The 23074-nt window shown below is 44.0% G+C and overlaps 1 protein-coding gene across 1 annotated transcript in view; it reads right to left on the bottom strand.

Annotated features, from left to right (window-relative positions):
• Window positions 1-486: 486 nt before the first annotated feature.
• The window catches only part of EGLN3 (egl-9 family hypoxia inducible factor 3), a 31724-nt gene continuing 9136 nt past the window's right edge, over window positions 487-23074 (bottom strand). The window contains exons 2-5 of the mRNA XM_065403766.1: window positions 5911-6030; window positions 1887-2023; window positions 982-1055; window positions 487-563 (exon numbers count right to left, since the gene is read on the bottom strand). Of these exons, the coding sequence (XP_065259838.1) occupies window positions 508-563; window positions 982-1055; window positions 1887-2023; window positions 5911-6030 (387 nt within the window). The 3' untranslated portion in view covers window positions 487-507. The remainder of the gene's footprint in view (window positions 564-981; window positions 1056-1886; window positions 2024-5910; window positions 6031-23074) is intronic.

The raw sequence follows: 23074 nt of genomic DNA, 5'->3' as shown, positions 1-23074 counted from the left end.
TCAATGGTCCCACATTAAGCATAACAGAAGATGACCCTCTACAAATACCTAGTTTAATTTCACATTTCCAATATCTTGCATTGCCCATTGGCATCTGCAACAGATTTTAATTTGTAAATCTCCTTCCCATTGAGCTAAGAAATTTACATAAAGTGCAAATAAGTCTCAGGTTTTTTCCCCACTGGTTCCAATACTTGTTATCTTTATTACCACTATTACTAAAAGCCAGCTGGCTTAGCCACTTGCATTAGGCTTTGGTGACATTCTTCTTTCACTAAAATCTTGGTTACTTTCTTCAGTTAAAGGCAAATAGAAAACAAGGGTTTCTTCTGCCAGATGCAGGCATGATAGGAGGCATGTGAGTACCATCAACGTAATATGCAAGTGTTAGACAAATCAGCACATTCCTGTGGGTAAGAAGAATGTCTAATGTTTCATTGGAAATGGACAAGTCATCTTTGGATCTCATCATTTGCAAAGAGTTCAGAAACGGTTGTGATAAAAGCACTATGCCAGCAGATCACTGTTGTCTTCATGGAGAGCTGCTTCTGTCTTCCCTGCATCTACAATTAACAATGGAAAATGCAGTTAAGTTATAGTAAGTAAGTGTTTTGAACATCTAATGTGATGGCAGTAATCAGAAGACTCAGTTGGGGAAAGTAATATATCTGTATAAGAACTGCCATACTGGGTCAGACCAATGGTCCATCTAGCGTAGTAGCCTGTCTCCTACAGTGTCCAGTATCTGAGGTTCAGGGAGAGTGTATGGAACAGGACAGCTGGAATGATCTATCCTTGACTTCTCATTTTGGCAGTCAGAGATATAGGCCTGTCTACACTAGAGTTAGGTTGATGGAAGAGTTAGGCCAGCTGTGTTCTGTAATGGCTGTGACATCACAGCATGGTGCGTGCTGGGTAGCCATAGTGAAACAGAAATGCCTTGAATTATTTTCAGTAAAGATTTATGAAAAAAAATCATACCAGTTAAATTCCTAAACTTTTTTTTGGCTTCTGCTCTTTCTTCAGCATCAAAATACCACACAGTCATGGCATATCTGTGAACAAAAGGAAACAATTTATTTCTTAGATTCCCAAGAAGACACTAAAACACCTTAGAACACGGTTTATTCTCATACAGAGAGCTCAAAACACTAGTTTGTCTATTGCAAAATTGGAAGCAGACGAATAAAGAACTAATTTGACTTTTGGGTGATAAAACAAACCAGGGAATCTCTGTAGACACAAACTGTGTGTCTCTGTAAAATCCAGGGGAGAATTTGTGCTATACCTCTGGGAAGCATAGCACAGATCTGGCAGAAATCACTTTAAGATCTTCCCATTCTAGGTGCTCCAGGTACCGAAACAATCCCTGGGGTGACTTAGCCAGCTTGGGGGTTGCTCTAACTTATGGTAGCCTGGCCTGGCTTGGCTTGCCTATGGTTGGCAGCAGCACCCACAATCCCTGTAATGCCTCAGGCCTACTCCAAGGACCCACACACTTATATTCACTATGGCTGTTTTATGCAGAGCCTGCCACGGAGGAATTCTCTCCTCACCAGCTGAAGGGCTTACAGCCCCAGTATGCTGTCACAGCAGCATACACGGGCCACAGCAAATGGGGTAGAGGGAGTGGGGAATTTCACCCTATATGTTATGCACGTATATGGCTTGATCCTGCTGCTCATTTTTGTGAAGAAATTTACATTGACTTCAATAGTCCCAGATTAACTCCATTCACATTAGGTATTTATATTGTACATATGATATATACAGATACACCCCCCCACATAAAAGATATATTTTTATATACTACAGTATATGTGTGTTGGAAAAGAGCCAAGCTCTTTAATCTTTGGCCACATGTCAGTACTGAACATCTTATTTACCTGGTTGCATAGGAAGGTTGCACTTCATGTGGGTTCCTTCGGTCTGACCAGAAAAAAAGTAACCTGTCAAAAATGGGCTCAACATCTGCTACACAGGACTTTCCTTCCGGGAATATTCGAAGAATTCCACCATGCAGCTGAAAGTAGAGTGAAGGGTTATTTTCCCCCACGTACATACACCCACACACCCACTTTAAAATGACAATTTTTTCCTCTTTAACACACAACAAATGTGGAGTAAAAGTTGAGGGCAATGCAATAGCAGCACATTGCAGTGCTGGAAAGCTGTTGTTGCCTCACGTTAGTCACTTTGCTTTTAGCAAACAATTCAGATTGATTGAGCATAAACATCTGTTTAAAGAAAGTCAGCCACGATGAAACAGCAACTGCTTTTTTGAGACAGGCCTTCCCCCTTCACAGAGGCTCTGTCACAAACCGATGGAAGCCACTTGAGCTCACAGTCTCATTTCTAAAATTAGTTAAGACTCATAAGAAGATTGTTTGTTCATTCTTACTGGTTTGAGATCAGACTTCACTGCATGACTGTCAAATGGCATTTCAAAACCCTGGTATTGCAGCCACATAGGCGCTCTCTTTTGGGTCTGACAGTGGAACGCTGCACTGGACGTCAATATGCAGGTGTATCCTGCAATCTAAAGTTGCATTTTATATATAAAATTGTATATACATCCTCCACTCTTCTCACTCCTTCTGGTCCTTGTAGTGTGGCTTCTGTCACATCTCTAACTCTGGTTTCTGACGATCTTATGGGACAAAGTTTGCACTAATTTATGTGCAGCAGTGGAAGTGCACAGGGTACAAGTCTGTGCTACCATCCTCCTAGAGGACTAAGGGAAGTGCAACAGGTCAAGTAGATGGTTATCTTTTTTTCCATTTCAATATGTGGGGGTATTATTCAGAACATGCTGTAGGTACAGGATTGTGTTTTTCTATCATACAAGATTTTTCAGTGGCAGCATCTCTCTAATATTAAATCATTTGTTGGGATTTAGTGGAGGAAGCATGTGTTGGCACTTAAAGGGATAGCTGCTTTATATGACTAATGCATGTTAAGAAGGTGACCTTAGTATTATCTGACCAGGAAATAACCTGGGAACAGGTTTGAAAGCATTCTAACAACAGAAATCTGAAGAAACAGTCTTTGATTTTACAAGCCCTTATCTTCTTTATTATTTAAGGTCTGATAAATCCCCTGCTCAGGGCTGAATTAATTGCCTTGTAATGATACAATGTGCACGGAAACAGAAATGAGAGACCGCTCACCCCATTTGGCAAAGAAACTCACGGATGTGGCCAGAGAGGTAGGAAAACTCTATCCGACTCCCCTTATGAAGTGTGATGTGACCCCTTGAATGGAAGGGATTTAAAGACCTGGGGATTATACAGGGGGCAAGGCCTCGCAATCCCATGAATCTAGGAAATCTGTGGAGAAATGATCTGCCTTGACAGCCCGTCTCAGTGCTGCCCCATTAGCCCTCACCCAGCCCTGCTGCCATTGGCTTAACAGTGGCTGTAGAGGGAAATGCATATTCAGATGTCCATGAGGTTAAGCAGGGGGGACAGTGTCACAAAACACAGCCAAGCTCCCTGCCTTCCTGCTGCTAGCCCCACTGCAAACCACAGGAGCATCTTCTCTAGAGGGGTTTCCACAGGACAGGAGTACAGAGAGGGTGGGACAGTGCTGCAGAGGAGCCTCAATTTTGGCTCTGATCTTGGAGGTATAATCATAAAGCAACAAAGCTACGTCTCACACTCAGGAAGTGCTTCCTTTGCTGGGTCTGATCTTGCTTTCAGCTGAAGTCAATGAAAGTTTTTCCATAGGATTCAATGGGAGCAGGGTCAGACCGGTTGAGCAAAAACTTGCAACTTTAATGTATTAAAAGGTCAGGATTCTAATGAGACAGTTGGAGCCAGAAAACATGACAAATGGCCCCAATCCACTGAGGTAACTCCTAGAGGCCACACAGAACGGAGTCTGAAGCTGCAGGCTCATAAGCCTGAACAGATCACCCCTAAAATACTAAACCATCATGGAAAGTTCACCTTTGACAGATTCTAACAGTGCCAAAGGCATTCAGGAAAATAAAACAGAGATCAGGGATCTAGAGTAAAAGGAAGATGGGCTACCAAGAGAATTCTAGCCTCCAAACGTTCTGTATGCCTGACTGACAGGAAGGCAGGCAGATAGTCTTTCTGGACTCAAGGGACCCAATCTTCAGTTAATCCATTCCTGTACTTGGGGCTGGGGACAAAAGATAGCTTTAAACTACCTTTGTGTTCTCAGTATTCTAGGACCATGAACTGACTGACTCCCAACATAAGGCAGAGCAGCACTGGGGCTTGGTCCTCAACATTAGGGTTACCATATTTAAAAAATAATAAAAAAAAGAGGACACTCCACAGGGCCCTGGCCCCGCCCCTTTCCCACCCCGGCCCCGCCCCAACTCCGTCCCTTCCCAGCCCCAACTCCGCCCATTCCCCGCCCATTCCCCAAAGGCCCCGCCCTAACTCCCCCTCCTCCCTCCCAGCCACGTGAAAAGGGCTGCCCGAGCGCTACCGGCTTCATGGTTTGCCGGGCAGCCCCCAGACCCTGCGCCCCTGGCCGGCGCTTCCCCAGCACAGCTGGAGCCCGGGAGGGGAAGCGCCCAGCCAGGGGCGCAGGGTCTGGAGGCTGGCCGGCAAACCGTGAAGCCGGTAGCGCCCAGGCTTTGGGCAGCCCCCATGCCTCCGGACCCTGCGCCCCCGGCTGGGCACTTCCCCTCCCGGGCTCCGGCTGCTGTGCTCCTCCCCTGACTCTTCGGCTCTGTTTAAGAGCCGAGCTGCCCGAGCGCTACCGGCTTCGGGCAGCCCCCATGCCTCCGGACCCTGCGCCGCCGGAGCAGAGCAGCTGGAGCCGGGGAGGGGAAGTGCCCGGCCGGCGGCTGGGGTCCGGAGGCAAGGGGGCTGCCCGAAGCCGGAGCGCTCGGGCAGCTCGGCTCTGTTTAAGAGCCGAGCTGCCCAAGAGTCAGGGGAGGAGCAGAGCAGCCGCGGGAGGGGAAGTGCCCGGCCAGCATTTTCCTGGACATGTTCGGCTTTTTGGCAATTCCCCCCGGATGGGGGTTTGATTACCAAAAAGCCGGACATGTCCGGGAAAAACCGGACGTATGGTAACCCTACTCAACATGCATTCAATGTGCCCCCTATGTTGAGAAGGGCTCATGAAGAGCATTTACATCAGTTCTATTTTAGCCAGGGGGCATGGGGAGGAGGGAAAATCCCTGAACAAGGATATTCCCACAGGGCTTTTACATCCACTTTCTAACACTTTTATGGTTTCCAGAGAGGCATAAAGCAGCCTTTGTTTAACCAGGAAGCAGTCACAATACCCAGGTCTTTAAATTAAGGTGAGAGAGATCATAAACATTTCTGTCAAGAAATTTTCTAGCAAAGCCAGGAAAGATCAGACTTCACATTCCTAATATCCCTAAGGTGAAAAACAAGCATTAATTAATAAATGTCTTTCACGCCCTCTTCATGAATCATAAGAAGCAAAAAAGGGCACAAACCCAATTTTTATAGATCCTTTGCAGGTCAACTTAAAGGGACAGACCCCAAAACTGACCTGCCATCTTTTTGTTAAAACTGCTCCCAGATTCCACTTAATCCTGAGTGGATGTGGTTTCTTTCTAAATGCTTCATTACTCTTTTCTCTAAACAAAACTAAAATGCCAGCAGCCCAGCACATGAGCTGTTCTAACAACAACAAACTGGAAGGGGGAATGGAAGGGGGGAAAAACAACCTGATAAGGAAACAATTTCAGTTTCAAGCTTCCAAAGGGGTTACTAAAAACAGCAAGAAAACCCAAAATGTAACTGAAAAGTGCAGTTTTAAAATCAGCTGTTCAAGAGTTCATGAAAATATGAAATGCAAGTAAACAACTGATAGCAACAACAAACTGTTTCTGGGCCAGCCTTCCCTTGCCTAGAAATATGGGGTTGCTTTTAGAACCCTTGGCTCACATACCTTTGAGTCCCAGTCCTTATTCAGGTAATAAATACAGGTGATACAGCGCCCATCGCCATTTGGATTGTCTACGTGACGAACATACCCAGTTCCGTTCCCAGGGTAGCAAGCTACCATTGCCTAAATGAAAGAAAAATATCCATCAACTAAATTCCCCCTCGCTTTGTTTTTAAAGCCTTCCTGAATAGTTGATTTGACTCTAAATACTAAATTATTCAGAGCATCAATCCAAAGATTCCGGTAGATACTAACAAGAGGGCCCGTCACATAAATTTCTTTCCCCATATGATCCTGCCTATGGGCAATTCCATACATGTAATGCCTTTGGTGTACAGTATAAGAGCAAACACACTGGGGGCTGGGGGGAGAATAGTTTATTTTGAGTAATATGCTAAAACAAAGGAAACAAGTTGCTATTATTTAAAAGCTACATAACTTTCAACAGCAGCTTGTTGTTCAAGAGAGAGTATCTCAAAGGTTTGCTAGGGTTTCTAAGGCTGCATCGTCACTGTTAATCTGAAGTTCTTGGTCATAGTGAAAGCAGACATCAATCTTACCATGCTGAACTTTTGCTGCGTCCCTATCCTCCACTCCAAGTTTCCTGCACACATATCTCATGTCCAAAAACACCACATGCAATTGCAAATTCAGGTTCCCCAAGAGTGAAGTGTGCAGAGATATGCAAATCTTTAGGCTGTGCTTGAACCAGGCTATACGTGTTTGCTGTCACGGGCTGAGCCACAGAAATAACCAAAATTTTTCAGAATCACAATTCTTCCTTTGATCATCCTCAAACCTGCTGATGTGGCCATTTAAGTCATGGTTTGGTTAATTTCACATTTAAATGATGAGAAGAATCAACAGAAACACAAACATGAATCATTTTGAACCACATGACAGAACTAAAGATGACTAGGGGGAGTATGTATTTAGCACTTTAAAAAAAACGGTCTTTGCAGCACGTACACATTTAACACGAGTTCATCCCAGCAGAATGATATTAGCAGACAGGGGACTGGATGCTCAAGGGATTATCAAGAAGTTACCATGCCTCACTTGTCTAAATTATTTGTCTGAATTAGTAGTGACAACCTAAGTGCACTAAACTCTAGTAAGATATGGCCATACTAGCCTTTTTCCCCAAAGCTTTTCCTCTATTGTTAACACTGGAGGCATGGAATAGGTAATAGCAATGGTGGCAATCAATCAGCCAGCCAGCACAATGGATCCCTCTGAACCTCTGTTAATTAAGCTTAGTCTCTGTTCCCTCAAGGGTATGCCAATTGCGGAAATGACTGGACACACAGTTGCACATATACAGTTCTCTATTTTTAATGCTACAATAATTTACTTTCCTTCACGTTGCTTGTCCTTTCCTGTAAAGGTTGCCAGAATGGCACTAACAAGTCATTATGGTATGCAATTTATAATCTGCTCTGCTGTTCAAGCCCCTATGGACATAGCTATTTTGAGGCCCAATCCTATAAGGTAAGGTAAGAATCTCAAGGAGGTGATGCGTGCTCTTAATTCCCATCAATATCAATGGGCACTCTTAGGATGTGCTGGCACCTTGCAGGATAGGTCTCTAAGGCCCTATTCACACAATAGTCATTTCAGGGAACCTGGTTACAAATTGGCACCCAACTTGCAATGTAGACTGAACCTCAATGACATTTCATTACCAGACTGAGGAACACCACTGAGGTCCATTCTGCACTGCAGTACTGGAAATAGGCTAAGGGACAAACCTGGTTGGAACCAGGTTCCCTGACAGTTGTATTTGCAATGTCGAGGGAGCCCATGACTGTGAGCTCTGGCAGTAGAGGAAGGACAATACTAATCCTTTGTATCACAGGAACAATATTCTTTGGCTGATTGAGATGCCCTGGCTTGAAAACAAGGTGTTTACACAACATTATGGTGGTGCTGGACAGCCAAGGAAGGCTTTCTTCAATGGGCAGACATCATTTGAATAGCAGTGAATTGTTCAAATAAAAATTCAAAGTGATTGCGGTTTGAAAAAAAGTGAGCTCTTGTGGTGTAATAAATCAAAGATGGTCACTAAGGGTACATCTACACAGCAGCTGAGAGGTGTAATCCCCAGCACTGGTAGACATATATGCGCTAGCTCTGCTCAAACTAGTGACCCAAAAGAGCAGTGTCCCCATCATGGCGTGAACATACCAGGATCTCAGACAGAGTTGTACTGGGGTGGATAGCCAGAGCTGCTGCCAGGCTGCCGCAGCCACACTGCTATGTTTAGTGTGCTAACTCAATCAGAGCTAGCATGTGTGTACATCTTCCTGAGCTGTGAACTACACCTCCCAGCTGCTGCGTGTAGACAGACGAAGGCCCAGAGTCTTAAAGGTACTTAGGGGCTGATCGGCTCAGTGTTTCAATGCAAAACCCCTAGGTGCCCTGTCACCTAGTGGAATTCTCAGCCCACAGCTAGGTACCCAGACTCCCTGTAACAGGGGTCTCAAACTCAATTTACCTTAGGGCCAGTGCCAGTCCTCAAATCCTCCCAGTGGGCCAATACGGTCACTGAAGATGGTGTTCAGAAAAGAAAACGTTTATATTGTATTTTTTTTATTTCTTAGAAATAAAATGGTCATAAAACTTTATACAATTCTTCACCTGCCAGAGAGTTTTTAGTGTTTGCCAGACACCTGGCAACGCTTCAGTTCTGTCCGTTTGTTGATGTTTGGTCCCAGTGACTGAGCAGTTGAAACCTTCAGGATTGCTGCAAGGTGTGCATCAGATAGTTGTGTTCGGTATTTTGACTTGTTTATATTCATTGTGGAAAAAAGTGATGCTGCCTCCATGGCTGACTCTGCTGGCAACTAATGATGCTGCCTCTATGGCTGCCTCTGCCCGGCAACTAGTGATGGTATCTCTGTCCCTCTCCCCCAGCCAATGGGAGCTGCGGGGGGCACCGCCTGCAGCAGACAGAGCTGGCAGCGTGGCTGCATGCGTCTCTCCTCCGCAGGCTGCAGTGGGGTGGTTCTCGGGCTGTAGATAGCCTGCGGACCAGGATTTTGAGACCCCTGCCCTATACAGTGCATGGGGAGAGTTAGGTGCCTAAGACAGGGATCCCCAGAAGCCAGCAGGCTGAACGAGGAGCTGCCTAAGCTAACCAGGAGTGAAATGCCTAGGAGACCGGCTGGGAAAGAAGAGGGGCTTAAGACCCTTAATGGGCTGACCTGGCTGAAGGGCTAGAAATAAGTCCCTTGCTCTGTTCTGGATCCTCAGTCACAAACCCTCCTCTGAAGTTACACACCTAAGCCAGGTCAGCTGCTTAGGTAGCCCATGCTCTAGTAGCCGGAACCCTCTCCCTGGGCTTGTCGAATGCAGCGAGCTAGGGTGTAAATCTACGGCACACTACGACACCATGCACTTGGGGCCAGTCACAAAAGGTGCCTCACTGCCACTTTAGGCACCTAAATCCCAGAATCAGGCCCCACGGGGATTCACAAAACCCTTGCTCAGCTGCCACTGAACCCTGTATGTGCCTTAACACTCTTGGTGCCTACATTTCTACAGTAAAAGTTCCCCCAGCACCTATTTTCTGCCTCAGCACGTGTGCTTCGCTGCCTCACTCTACATGTGCGGACACCTAAGCCACAGAGTGATGCAGAATTTGGTGGGGGGTGGGAGGGCAGACAGGCATTTCTCCACTTTGGGCCCCACAGGTGAGTTATTAGGAAGGCATCTTCAGAGCTCTCCAACTGGAGAGCTTACACAAAAACAGGTGGGAAGAGGAGGCCTTCCCTCATAACTTTCAGTTCAGTGGTTAGGGCACTCATCTGGGATGTGGGAGACCCTGGTTGAAGCCCCTGATGGGAAATAAAGGATTTGCACAATGATCTGCCACCTTTCAGGTGAGTGCCCTAGCAACAGTGCTATGGGATAGTCCGACATGATGTTTTCCCCCGTTGAAGCTGTTCCACTATTAATAAATAATAAGAATATGAGCTAAGAATCCCAAGCAGAGGGAAGAGTCTCCATGCAGCCTGGACCGAGGCACCAAACTCCCTGAGAGGGGTGGGGCTTAGGCAGCGGTGGCTCCAGGCACCAGCACTCCAAGCGCGTGCCTGGGGCAGCAAGCCGCGGCGGGCGCCCTGCCGGTTCCTGCGAGGGTGGCAGGCAGGCAGCCTTTGGCGGCATGCCTGAGGGAGATCCGTCGGTCCCGCGGATTTGGCAGCAATTCGGCGGCAGGTACGCCGAAGCCACAGGACCGGCGGACCTCCCGCAGGCATGCCGCCAAATCCGCGGGACCGGGGACCTCCCGCAGGCGTGCTGCCAAAGGCAGCCTGCCTGCCTGCTGTGCTTGGGGCAGCAAAAAAAGCTAGAGCCGCCCCTGGGCTTAGGACATACCCCCACATCTCCTATTGGCTAGTTTAGGCAGGGAGCTGCCTACTGTGCTGGCTTTCACGCCTCCCATTCTGATGCACCTACCTTTCCCGATTCATTGTAGAGGGAGCCTAGGCACTGAATTCAGGCTTTACTGAACCCCAGTGATGTTCTAGGCACCCAAAGTTAGGTGTGGCATCACCCATCACCACGCCCAAGTTCCTTTGTAAATCTATCCCTCACTGTCCGTGTGGACCCTCCTGGTGCACTAGTGTGCATTGAGTAGGTTGAGTATCAGAGGGGTAGCCGTGTTAGTCTGGATCTGTACAAAGCAACAGAGGGTCCTGTGGCACCTTTGAGACTAACAGATGTATTGGAGCATAAGCTTTCGTGGGTGAATGCCCACTTTGTCAGACGCAGAGCTCTCCAACTGGAGAGCTTACACAAAAACAGGTGGGAAGAGGAGGCGTCTGACGAAGTGGGCATTCACCCACGAAAGCTTATGCTCCAATACATCTGTTAGTCTCAAAGGTGCCACAGGACCCTCCATTGAGTAGGTTGTTAGAATATAGATATACAGGTCTGCCTGCAAAGGCCTATACTTTAAGAACGTAGGTGTATTTTTATCATTTTGTTTTTTATACCCCTGTAACTAGCTAAGAATCAAAATCACAGTCCACCTGTGTATGGGCCTTCTCTAGATAGGATAGTCTGAGGCCTTGTTAAGAAACAGATCTTAAGATGGTTAAAGAAAACTTAGTTTGATAGCATCCTGTCTAGCAAGAAGGGCTTCGAAATATGCTTGCTTGGAAACTAACCCCAATAAACATCGCATTGTCTGGGCTTCAGACTTCTGGTCTTTTGCTGCTTGCTGTCTGCATGACAAGAACCAGGGAAGTGGGAGGGTTGAGGGAAAGCCCTCTAACATAGGTCAATGTGCATGAGGGAACTTTTAGTGCACAGCAGCAGGGCCCACATGGACAGTTAGTGCATGGCCCACACGCTGTAGATTTACACCCCAGCTTGCCGAATACTAACTTGCCATCTCAACAAGCCCTCTGTCTCTCACATGCTCACACTCGAGACCTCTCTCATGCTCGTCCTACATTTACCTGTGCAGCAGGCAGTCTTGTGTGGGAGCTGTGCTGCCCCCATCTCTTGGTGGCCCGCAGCCAGCCCTCTTGCTGCAGGGGCTGATGGGTATCAGGTCTTAGTCTTTGAGCAGGCCAATAGGATCAAGCTCCACTGGTGAGATTAAACAAGGGAATGTCTGTTTGAGAATCCCACTTCAGGGCCTCTGCTTGAGCTAGTGCTCCAAGAAGCTCATTAGCTGTGTGGCAATGTCAAAACATAGGTGGCTTTGCAAGTGCCATCCGGTGGCAAGTTAGACAGCGGGAGAAGGAGGGGTTAGGCAGCAGCTGAGTGGTGGTTTTGAAAGGGTCTTTGAGGATATGGATCTAATGCCTTAACACTGAGGCCAGACTCTCCCCAGGCCTCCCCACCTACTACATTCTAATAAGAAACGTGCTTTTACGTGGCAGAAGCCTCGAGGTATTAATTATTTTGTATTGTCTGCATCTGCAACTTATAGAGTCCCTGGGGATGAATGAGTAGAACAATTACCATAGCATCCAAAAGCATGGACTGTGTTTATATAAAAGGTTAAATAGGCGCTTTCCAGCAGCAGCAGACTCAGGGGCAGAAGAGCAGAAGTGAAATATCCTTTTTCCTGGCACTAGTAATATTTGAATGAAGCCTTAAACAATGAAGGGAAATCATTGCGGTCCTCCTAGAGCCTGTTGAAATGATATCAAGTTTTATCAGAGCACTGGCTGGAGCAGCTCCAGTATAGATCAAGCTGGCCTCAGCAGGGCTTCCAGCTGTTAGTACTGCTTTTGGATTCATTGGAAAGCAAACAAGAAACAGGAGATGAGCCGAGTGACCTAGACCTAATTTAGGTAATTGGTGAACATTGGTATTTGCCAGTTTAGCACTTGGGCTTGCTGCAAAAAATGGAGACTGGATCAGATCAACGAAATCACTATCCCCTATATAGGGGAGCAGCTAGTGCAACAACAATTATTCTCTATGGATTTGTGTTGGTGTGTTAAGAATACTTTCCTTTGGGGGAAGTCTATCCCCAACAGCCAATTCTGATTTAATATAAATCCATCAGGCAGTAGGAAGTATGAATGTGCCCTGTTCTGTTATTTTATAGCAGTGAAATCAGCTGCAACCAGTGTGAATAGGCTTAACTTCCCACTGCAAATACTCAAGAGTAAATCTCAGCTGATATCCTCCTTTTAATAAAAGTGAATCAGCAGGTGAATTTGCTTTCATTAGTCTGCAATTTGTTGATGCCAAAATACACTGTGGTCTAATACTCCAGATTAAAAACCTCACACATCAGTGTAGATACAAACTACGTAGCTGGTTAAAGGCTGTCTAGCTAACAATCACAAATTAAAGCCCTAAAATCCTGGAGTGTTATTTACTACCTGTTTGTAATTAGATCATAGAGGGGCTTGTGATTGGTTGTCTCTGTCTCTAGTCTTCTATGTAGCAAACCTAGGGAACTTGTACCATGAAGGAATCAAGAATCCTACTGTTTCTGCACTGTCATTATCTGAGAAGTTTGTTTACACCCACTTGGGAAACCTAACCACCAGTTAAATGAGAAGCAATATTATCCGTAGCAAGGAGCCAGGCATCCTCAGTGAATTATATGTTGCACAAAAAGGTTTACAAAAGGAAATAATGATAATTCAATTTGTAATATATGATATTTGACTTTACCAGGGAAAGAATTCTGCAAGTCATAGAAGACTGCAAGGAAATACAAATGAAGATTGGAAGTATACAAAAAGCTAGAGATGTATAAAGAGTCCCCGTTCCCCCACCTCATTCTCTCTCTCCTCAATGCTTCCACTAGGGAAAAGCCCTGGTTAATTTTTCTTACTACTGGCCTGCAGCCACCTCACAATACACTGTGGAATTGTCAGATTTCACAAGCTAAGTAGAGTTGGGTTAGTCACTACTTGCAGATGAGTTCTTCAAGGAATTCCTGGGTGGTGATGGTGGGTCAGAAGGAAAACATAGAATTTTCCCTCTATGTTAGCAGTGAGCCAGTGCCTCAGTGTCATGCTAGTAGGGACTATAAAGGTGACATTTTAGGATAAGATGTAAATGCAAGATACTGACATTTGTGACCACTATAGGTCCCAAACCTTTCTCCAATCCCGGGGCTGTTATTTCCAGTGACCCAATAAAATTCTGCCTTGGATAATTACCATCTGCCTGCATAAATTACTTCTATAGGTATCAACTGGTTCCAGTATTTTTTCTATTTCCTGTACCAGACTATTGTGTAGTGTTGCTGTTTGTCATTAAACAGATGCTATACTTGATCCCAGGAGAGGGCACAGTGATCCCTCTCAGCGGTTCTCAAACTGTGGGTTGGGACCCCAAAATGGGGTCACCAGGGTTGGTGTTAAGACTTGCTGGGGCCTGGGGCTGAAGCCATAGTCCAAGCCGCAGCCTGAGGGCTTCAGCCCCCGCCCCGCCTGGGGTGGTGGGGCACACGGGAGCATAGGCTTCAGTACCCCCTCTTGGCATTGTGTAGTAATCTTTGTTGTCAGAAGGAGGTCACGGTGCAATGAAATTTGAGACAGTTGAGCTAGTTAAGTTTAGAAAGAATGCTGAGGTTCTGTGAAATGAAAGGTGCTACGTAAATACAAAGCAATAGTGGTTTATGATAATTGCATCCTCATTTATAAGTCATAAGATGGAAAGCCAAAATACTAATAATTAATTGCATTACTTCTACTGACACACAAGCTTTAGGATATATTTTTAAATGACTTCCAAGTTGCCTAAAAGTGGAGTCTAATATGTGGTTTGCAATCCTTAACTAAAAAGATTAGACAACACACACATCTGGAGAATAAGGACCACCAGGATTCACATCAGAGGCCCAGCGTGCACATTGAAAGACAGGTTGACTACAGTTTGTAGACTGCAAATATTCTGTGCATCAAGGAGAAAAGGAGGGGAAAAAAAAAAAAAAAAAAAAGAAGATACACAGCATGCACTACATTAAAAGAGCATGAATAGTCGGATATCTAATGCTCAAAGCAAAGAGATTCTCAATCAAGTCTCGTATGATACACAGGCACAATGGGACATTTCTTAACCACTGTGCTAGACCATCCATAGTAATGACCATGAATCTATTCTCCAAGCTTCGGATTACCAGTGTCAGTAGCAATATTTTACTACTTTCCTGTTAGGCAGGACTATCTCTCAATTAACTGTGCAAAAATCCATTGATTTAGCTCCCTTTCCTCTGTTCCCAGGAAACATCAGCTTAGCCAGTTGGCCTGGTAGTTGCTTTTCCCTTGGATACTTATGGGACAGATCTGGATGTTCCAGGAACAAACAAACAAACAAAAAAATCCTTGCTTTGTTTGCCTCTGCTTTGTGTTCTGCCTTGATGGTTCAGCTGTACCCCTGTAGCTTTGTTGTTGCTTCCACATGTACAGAGATGCATTTATGAGAAATTTTCAGGAGCAAGCAGCGTGTTGGGTTCTTTACTGTGCTCAGTTCCAGGAAACTGATACTGTGTTGGAATTCTTAGAGAATTCTATTTCCCTGAACTATATGGTATCCCATCTGTGCTCTCCAACCCAATATACTAACATCTGTCATTATTCTGATGGCCACAGGGTTAGTTAAGGGTCTTTCCTTGAACAGAAGAAGAGAAGGTCTCCAAAGAAGGATCAGCTGATGATCCAAAAACTATTGCTGGTAGTTATGGTGGTTGATGAAGAAAATTTGACAAAGGGCAGAGATGAAGTGTTGCCCAAGGCACCATCTACTTGTAGGCTACCATCATGCTGAATAATTGTAATGACTGGTGTGCTGATGGTTTCTCAAGAAGTCCTTGGTGAACTTTCAAGACATGTGAAATCCTTTTTCAGGTAGCTGCATCATAGATTGATGTTGCCTTAAATAAAAAGAGCTCCTTGGTGAATGAGCTTATGATGGGGCTTAGGGAGCTCTTAATACCCGATAACAAAATCATGGCTCCCCAGGACCTAGATAATGTGAACAATCTGTTCTTCACATGATTGAGCTTTTGGAAGCAGATTGTCCAGATAAGAATAATCTGGATGCCTTTCAGGCTCTGGCTGGTTATCAGGATGACAACCACCACCTTTGTGGAAAAGTGAGGTGTGGAATAGAGGCCAAGAGGCATCTCTTGATATTGGTGGTCCTCTCCAACTGCAAAGGATAGGTACCATTTGTCAACTCTGCATTTTCAGGAGAAAGCAAAATGCTGAAAGCTAAAAAATAAAACCAAAGTTGTATGGAATATTATGACAATAGGATCATAATTCTGCTTACAGTAACACCCTTGTCTCTTCTAATTATCAAAAGAATTAATCTTCACTTATGTAAGAAGGGTATTGTCATGCTCCTTAACCCACATATGTTTGTATTTGCTATGATTAACATTTCTCTGATTTCCCACTGCTCATGGACTCCCCCCGCTCATTGTGTTCTACAATACTGAAAAGTGGCTTTTTTAATATTATGTTCCAATTTAAACTTCTCTTTATGCTGAAATTTTATTCAGCTGGTGTTCTTTTTATGTGCCCACAGGCAGTACAGTTTGAGAATGGATTCACTTACTGCATGTTGAGAGCAGCCATGCTATCACCATAAAACCTGAAATTTATGAGGCTATAGCCAATTAATTACTTTCAGTCAGGATATTCAGATTTAGTCTCCAATTAGCAGATGTAAACAGGCTTGGTGCATCATTGTATCAATAAAAGCTGTTTCGGTTTAAGAAGCCCGCCCCTTAACTACGGAGTTCTGGCTCCTGGCCAGCTAGATGATGGCTTAATGGCAGTGCTACGTGCAGAGCGTGAGGGTATCGGCAATCAAACACAAACTTTACTCCAGAGTACACTTCACAGAGAGACTGCTGAAGAAAGGAAACACACACTTACAGTACACACAGTCAATGCACTTCTCATTTTTGATTCTTACTGAAAGCCCTCCTTCCTTCCCGCACTTTCATTTCCTATATATATTCTTTTAATGCTAGATACCAAAAAGAGACTATGGTCTAAATAGATTTTTAGAACATTTCTACTTGTACTTTAAACCTCTATCTTCCTCCCTCTTCCCCGGCCCATCATCCAACCCCCCCCATACTATTACATTTTTTATTGTCCAGAAACAAAGCTGGGGTGAACTCTTCTAACTAGAAAGCATCAAACATTCAATACAGAGTACTCTGTAATGAGCCACAAGAGAGACCGTGACCAAGAGCTCAACCTTGTAGAAAAACAAGTTCATAAATGCAAGCTCATTAAGGAAAACTGTAAAGAGTCTCCCCTTAATTTCAGTTGTCAATGGGGAATAAAGGCATGGTAAGCAGAAAATAAATCTCCTTAAAGTTTTTATCAAGTGGTTTTATATATCGTGGGGGATAGTGTCATAGATCCTTAAATTCCCTGTCACCACTTAGATCTTTGATATACTAAGTAATGCCTTCCCCAGAAACAATTAAAGTAATTGCATATATTTTAGTCTCTGTTCGAGAACATCAATATAGGGCGTCATCCTAGATTTAATGAAAGCAAAACTTAAATGGGAATTTTGCCTGTGTTAGGACTGCAAGATCCATTTTTGACTTATGGACATTGTGGGAAATGGTAATACTGCCTGCAGGACTTTCAATGTGGTGTGCTGTATGCATAAATAAGCCATCTTTGCATTACCCCAATTCAGTGCTGCTGAGGGGACCCTGTGCTACTCCAACTTACAACAGCTGCCCCAGTGTCACATTGCAGACCAGAATCCCTCACAATACTGAGTCTATGGCTACTGACCTTTCTGCCCAGACACCCCCCTTTCTTGCCCCCAGCATGCCTCCTATGACAGGGCTTCTGAGGGAAGGCAGCGTAGGGCTACTTGCACTGATCCTATGCTGCTTCTGCACCTCAGGAATTTTCCCTGTCTCTGGCAGCACCGTTACAATCCCTGTATATGGGGCCAGAGCAGTTAGTGGAATTTAAAATCATACAATTAAATTTGGAGGGAACCCCAAAACTCATCTGTATGTCATCCCAAAATTCTCAGGGCAAGCTTGGCTTCTGAAGCTATGCAAACACTACTGAGCAGCATGAACACAGAGATGAATGGCACACAAATGTTTATCACAGCAGTACCACTAAATTAAGGCTAATTGATGAGACCAGTTATCCCTGCTGTAAATTTGGAATAAAGCTAATTTTCCATTTTTGAAAGTCAACTAGCTAACAGTACATTCATGCCTGCACGGATTTGTGCATAAACAGACATTTATGGGTAAAACCCATTAAAGTTACCAGTGATAAATTACCCTCAGAAATAATTTATGTTGTGCTCTAAATAATGGACGAATTTTAGTCTTTCAGCTCTAAGACCTTTTCTGTAGATACTACTAGAGTTAAAGCAATACAATCCCTTGTAGTGTAAACACAGCTATACCCGTATAAATGTACTTGTACCAGTACAGCTTGTCCCCATATGGTACAGGGAATAAGCTATTTCAGTATAAGGCACTGTTATGCAGTAGAATTCTGAGTTAAACACCTCAGGAATGGAGGTTTTTTTGTAACTCTGAACAAAACATTATGGTTGTTCTTACAATTGAACATTGACTTAATATAGCTTTACTATGCAGAAGAAAAATGCTGCTTTCCCTTAATTTATTTTAGTAGTTTACATTTAACTACGTTAAGTACTGTATTTGCTTCTTTTTTGGGTCTCTGCTGCTGCCTGATTGTATACTTCCGGTTCCAAATAAGGTGTGTGGTTGACTGGTCAGTTCGTAATTCTGAGGTTCTACTGTACTGGCATAACTGCACCCACACTAGGGTTACACTAGACACAAAACAAAAACAAAAAAACACACAGAACAAACCACCACCCTGCAATGAACACTTGTCTACACATTTTTATACTAGAACCAGGACTTAAAAAAAAAAATCCAGTGCAAAACAATAAACCCTCAGCATGCAGCACTATATTAATTATACTTTGTACTTCTGCATTTTGTATCTGGAGATCAACATGATTCATAAAGGCTGTTAACCCATTATCATTTTACAGGTGGGGAAAACCAGGGCCCAGAGAAGTTAAGCAGCTGCCCAAATTCATATTGCAAGCCAGTTTCAGAGTCCAGAATTGAACATAGGTTGCCTGATTCCCATATGACAGCAAGGACTGCTAGTCCATGAATTCTGGCTGCATATCTACACTAGAAAACAAAAGCCTTGGTAATTTACTAGGTGGGACAGCAACAGGGTACATACCAATGTGGCACGACACCCATGCTAGCCAAACTGTTTCTGCTCCATTGCACTGTCTTCTGGATACTTACACAATGGTTTCAAATACACCTTGCTGTAACTATGGTTGTGGGCGGTTTTCAAAGAGCAAGTTTCAGTGGGGCTCTGTACAGGTTCAGGAATCTACCAGGCAGAGTAACCTGCAGGATCAGGGCTTCAATGGGACTACCCATGTGCTTAAAATTAAGTACACAAGCATGTTTGCAGGTTCGATGCCTATGGGTATGTCTAGCATTTTGGAGGCTGCAGGAGCAAGCCTCCCAGCCCAGGGCCAGAAACTCAAGCTAGTGGGGCCCATGCTATCATTCTAAAAATAGCAGTAGACAACCCACCTCCCTCCCCGGGCTTCAGAGCCCATGCTCCGTCTCAAGATACAACTTCAAAGCACAATCTACACTGCTATTTTTAGAGGACTAGCATGAGCCCCACTAGCCCAAGTAGTGTAATATAAATAATAATCACTTTTATACAGGGAAAGCAATGAAATACACAAATAACTATGGGTCAGCAAATGCACAAAAACTGAGAAAAAGAACAGAACAAATGTTTCTCTAATCCAGGCGTTTTCAAACTGGGGGTCGTAACCCCTCAGGGGATCGCAAGGTGGTTACATGGGGGTCGCGAGCTGATGGCCCCATGAGGCTGACAGCCCCGAGCCCCCTTTAAATTAAATCCCTCTGTTCTTAATTTAAAAAGGGGGGGGGGTCACACTCAGAGGCTTGCTGTGTGAAAGGGATCACCAATACAAAAAGTTTGAAAACCACTGCTCTAATCGTTTACTGTCTTCCTAATTATTGTGTTAAATTAGTAGATTTTTAAAAATCAGAAGTGTGACCTAAGTTGACACTGCCTGTTTAACTCAGGAGCCTAAATATGAATTTAGATGTTTAATGTTAAATGTGCAACCTTGACATTCATATTCAAATACCTGGCCAGCAGGACTGGCATTGCTAATTCTCTTCTTCCTCCTCCTGTGAAAATGCAGTCTGTAAAATATTTAACCACTCAGTGACATTTCCTGTTGGCCTGATTCAGCAGCCATGTACATGCTTCACAGGCATGGCACAGACAGAGGAAGACAGATGAAAAACTAATCCATTAAGGAAAGGGAAATATTGGTGAATACTGGAAAGAACCGAGTTCAATATAGCCTACCGGAGCCTGTTCTATTTATATCCACCAGCTGGCAGAAAGTGAATTACATGCCTTAACACGAGGACACGCCAACTGCAGCCACTGCCCCCTCTTCCTTCAAATCCATTCTCAAAACCCACTTCTACCAGGATGCCTACAAGAAATTAGAAACGACCACCCAGGTTGAGCAGCCATTGATATTTGTTTGTAAATCAAAATGTGTATGTGTATATATATATATATATACACACACACACACACACACACACACACACACACATATTTTCTGATTGTTCCCTCCCTCACCTGCCAGCCCCTCACCTCTATGAGCAGCTTGTTTTCTTGGCTCCAGTCCTGCAATGTGCTCTGCTCCCACATGAAGTCAATGGGGCTGTATGTGGGTGCAAGGGTCCACCCGCATGGAGCTCATTGGATGATCAGAGCCTTAGATTGTAAGCTATTCAGATGAGGGACTATCTTCTTCTGTGTTTGGACAGTACCTAGCATACTGTGGGCACTACTGGAATAAATGCTATTACTAACTTTAAATGTGAGATGTGCTTGCTACAAGGCACTGTCAAGTACAAATCCTGATGCAAAGACAGTGAGAAAATTATTATTTGGATTGCAGTAGCACCCAGAAGAAATTAGGGCCCACTGTACATACATACAAAACAAAAATCCACCCACCCACCCTCTCAGATGGTTCCTGCTTAAAACCTAAGCAGGACAAGTAGTGGATACAAACACATTGGGGAAACAGTGCAAGATTTTCCTCATAATTTATTTAAGGCCCCCAATCCAGCAAACCATCCCTATTCAGCAAGGTACTTAAGAACATGTTTCAGTCCCATTGATTTTAAAAAGAGAGTCTTTGAGCATATGCTTAAGTACTTTGCTGAATTAGGGCTGAACCTTTTAAAAATATTTCTTTATTGATTTTTTTTCAGAAACATTCAAATCCGAACAAAACCAATCCAGTGCAATAAGCAAGATTTTTAAATTGATACAACAATCATTATTGACTCCAGGACAAAGGAATGAAAACACACTTTTTAAAACAAAATCCAGAAAAGGGCTAGTACATGGCCTTCAAATCAGTATATACTACACCGCTACCTCAATATAATGTGACCCGATATAACACAAATTCAGATATAATGCGATAAAGCAGTCCTTTGGGGGGGGGGGGGGGCGCTGCGCACTCCGGTGGATCAAAGCAAGTTCAATATAACGCAGTTTCACCTATAACGCGGTAAGATTTTTTGGCTCCCGAGGACAGCATTATATCGAGGTAGAGGTGTATGTAAGTTACAAATGTAATTTGAGTATTAATCATTTTGCTACTAAGAAGCATGCAAAACTATTTCTGTGTATTCACTGTAAGATTTAATTAAACTCCTAATTCAAGCATGCAGAGTTTTGTATCAGAGCAGATCTTTATTTTCAGAACTGTGGCAAAATCTTTGCATATATTAGGCCAATATTTCTGTAATTTGTGCTAAGTAAAAATTAAGGAGGACAGCGTAGTTAGCCGCTGATTTGGTGGCATCTCTAGCATTCACAATGCTTAACATTTACCTGCTTTATGGAGACATTTTGGTGTCCAGTATAATCTGTTTCAGATTTTGGTTTTGAAACATCATAGTGACAAAATCGCTTGCATTAATTAGCTTCTAATAATTGTTTTGCCTGGCATCATTACATTTCTTTGTTTAATAATCTTATCGGAATACAGTGAGATAGAAGACTATTACAAAGAAACCCCCCCCCTCCGAGACACACACACACACACACACACACACACACACACAGAGTGGGGGGACGGAGGCAAGAGAAATGAGGCTTAGGGCTCTGCCAAATTGCTTGCGGGAACACAGTCAGAGATGGTTTGGTGACAAAATGCCATGGCCGTGATTCATTTAGACAGAAGGATGTAGTCTGCTTTGCATGAGCTGCCTTCATCTTTTCCCTTCCTTCATTGTTTTTCCGTCTAATAGAAAAGATGAGCTACTTCTGGCCTACTCCCTTCCACATTTATTTAAAAGTCACATAATAATGTTATGTGTAAACCAAAACCATTTCCAAGGTATCATACAACAACATATCCTGTAGTAACAGAGCAATTATTCACCCTGAAACCTGCTAAGGCATGCACTTGCAATGAGCCATCCACCACCTAGAGCGCACAGGTACTGAAAGCAGTTTCAATACTCCTCTTTTGATCCATTAAAACTTTTTCACTGAAGTTTAGAGAGAGTCTTGTCCTGCTAATGACTTGCTAACATTACTGTTTTAGTCTTACATTTGATCACAGAAGGATTATGGTCATGCTAAATACAAGCCAGGTCTGTGACACTCACTCTTGTTGGTATATACACCTCTCTCCAGGAATCTAAAGCTGGTAACTGTTACTTGCAGAGTTCCCTTACTGAGTTGCTTATTCTCACAGACTGCCTATTGTAATGTGAGTGTCACAGCAGACCAGGCAGCATTCAACTGGCAACTTGCCACTGACTATTATGGTGTGGGGAAGGGAAACGCAATCAAGTAAAAAGCATGGACACATACTTTAAAAAAAAAAAAAATCTACTGTCTGTTGTTCATAAGACCCCTATTAAAGTGTGTAACAAATCACTGCCTACCAATTATGTCCTTATCTGCTTAGCAAACACTGACTTAATATAATCACCACTGTATCCATGTTTGGATTGTGTGGTGTTTTCCTTCCTCCCTCCTACCCACCCCCCACCTCCCCATTTTGGAGGGGAATTTATTTCACAGCAAAGTGAGGAAAGACTATGGCTAGAATTTGTCTGTGTGCTCAGGCATTATGAAGACTCCCCACAAAGGCCCTCTCTTGGGTAAAAAGTGTTTTCTTCAATTGTGTTAACTCAATCAAGTTAGCTTAACATGGTTGAGAAGTGAGGTTGCAGACTAGCATGTTTGAAGCCAAGTTCAGCTGGCCATCTTGTGTTCTAAGGGGGAAATGTAGGCTACAGCAGCACTAGTTAACACAGCCTCAAGTGTTCTAACTGGCATCCTAACAAGGCTTCTCAGTCATGTTAGCTAGCTCAGTTAACACAACTGAAAAAAGTCACCATTTTGGCCCATCAGAACTTCTCCATTGCTCTGTCAGAGCCCTGACCTGCAACACCCCTGCTCTGGCTGCTCAGCAGAGGGTGTGTCTACACTACAGAACCTATACTTGCATAGTCATGTTTGCATAGCTATGCCAGCATAGCCCCCCAGAGTGTAGATGCAGCCTA

The sequence above is a fragment of the Emys orbicularis genome, chromosome 4 (genome assembly GCF_028017835.1).
Source record: "Emys orbicularis isolate rEmyOrb1 chromosome 4, rEmyOrb1.hap1, whole genome shotgun sequence".
Lineage (NCBI taxonomy): Eukaryota > Metazoa > Chordata > Testudines > Emydidae > Emys > Emys orbicularis.
Note: the sequence above shows the minus strand (reverse complement) of the source record. Positions and strands in the feature narration are given on the sequence as shown.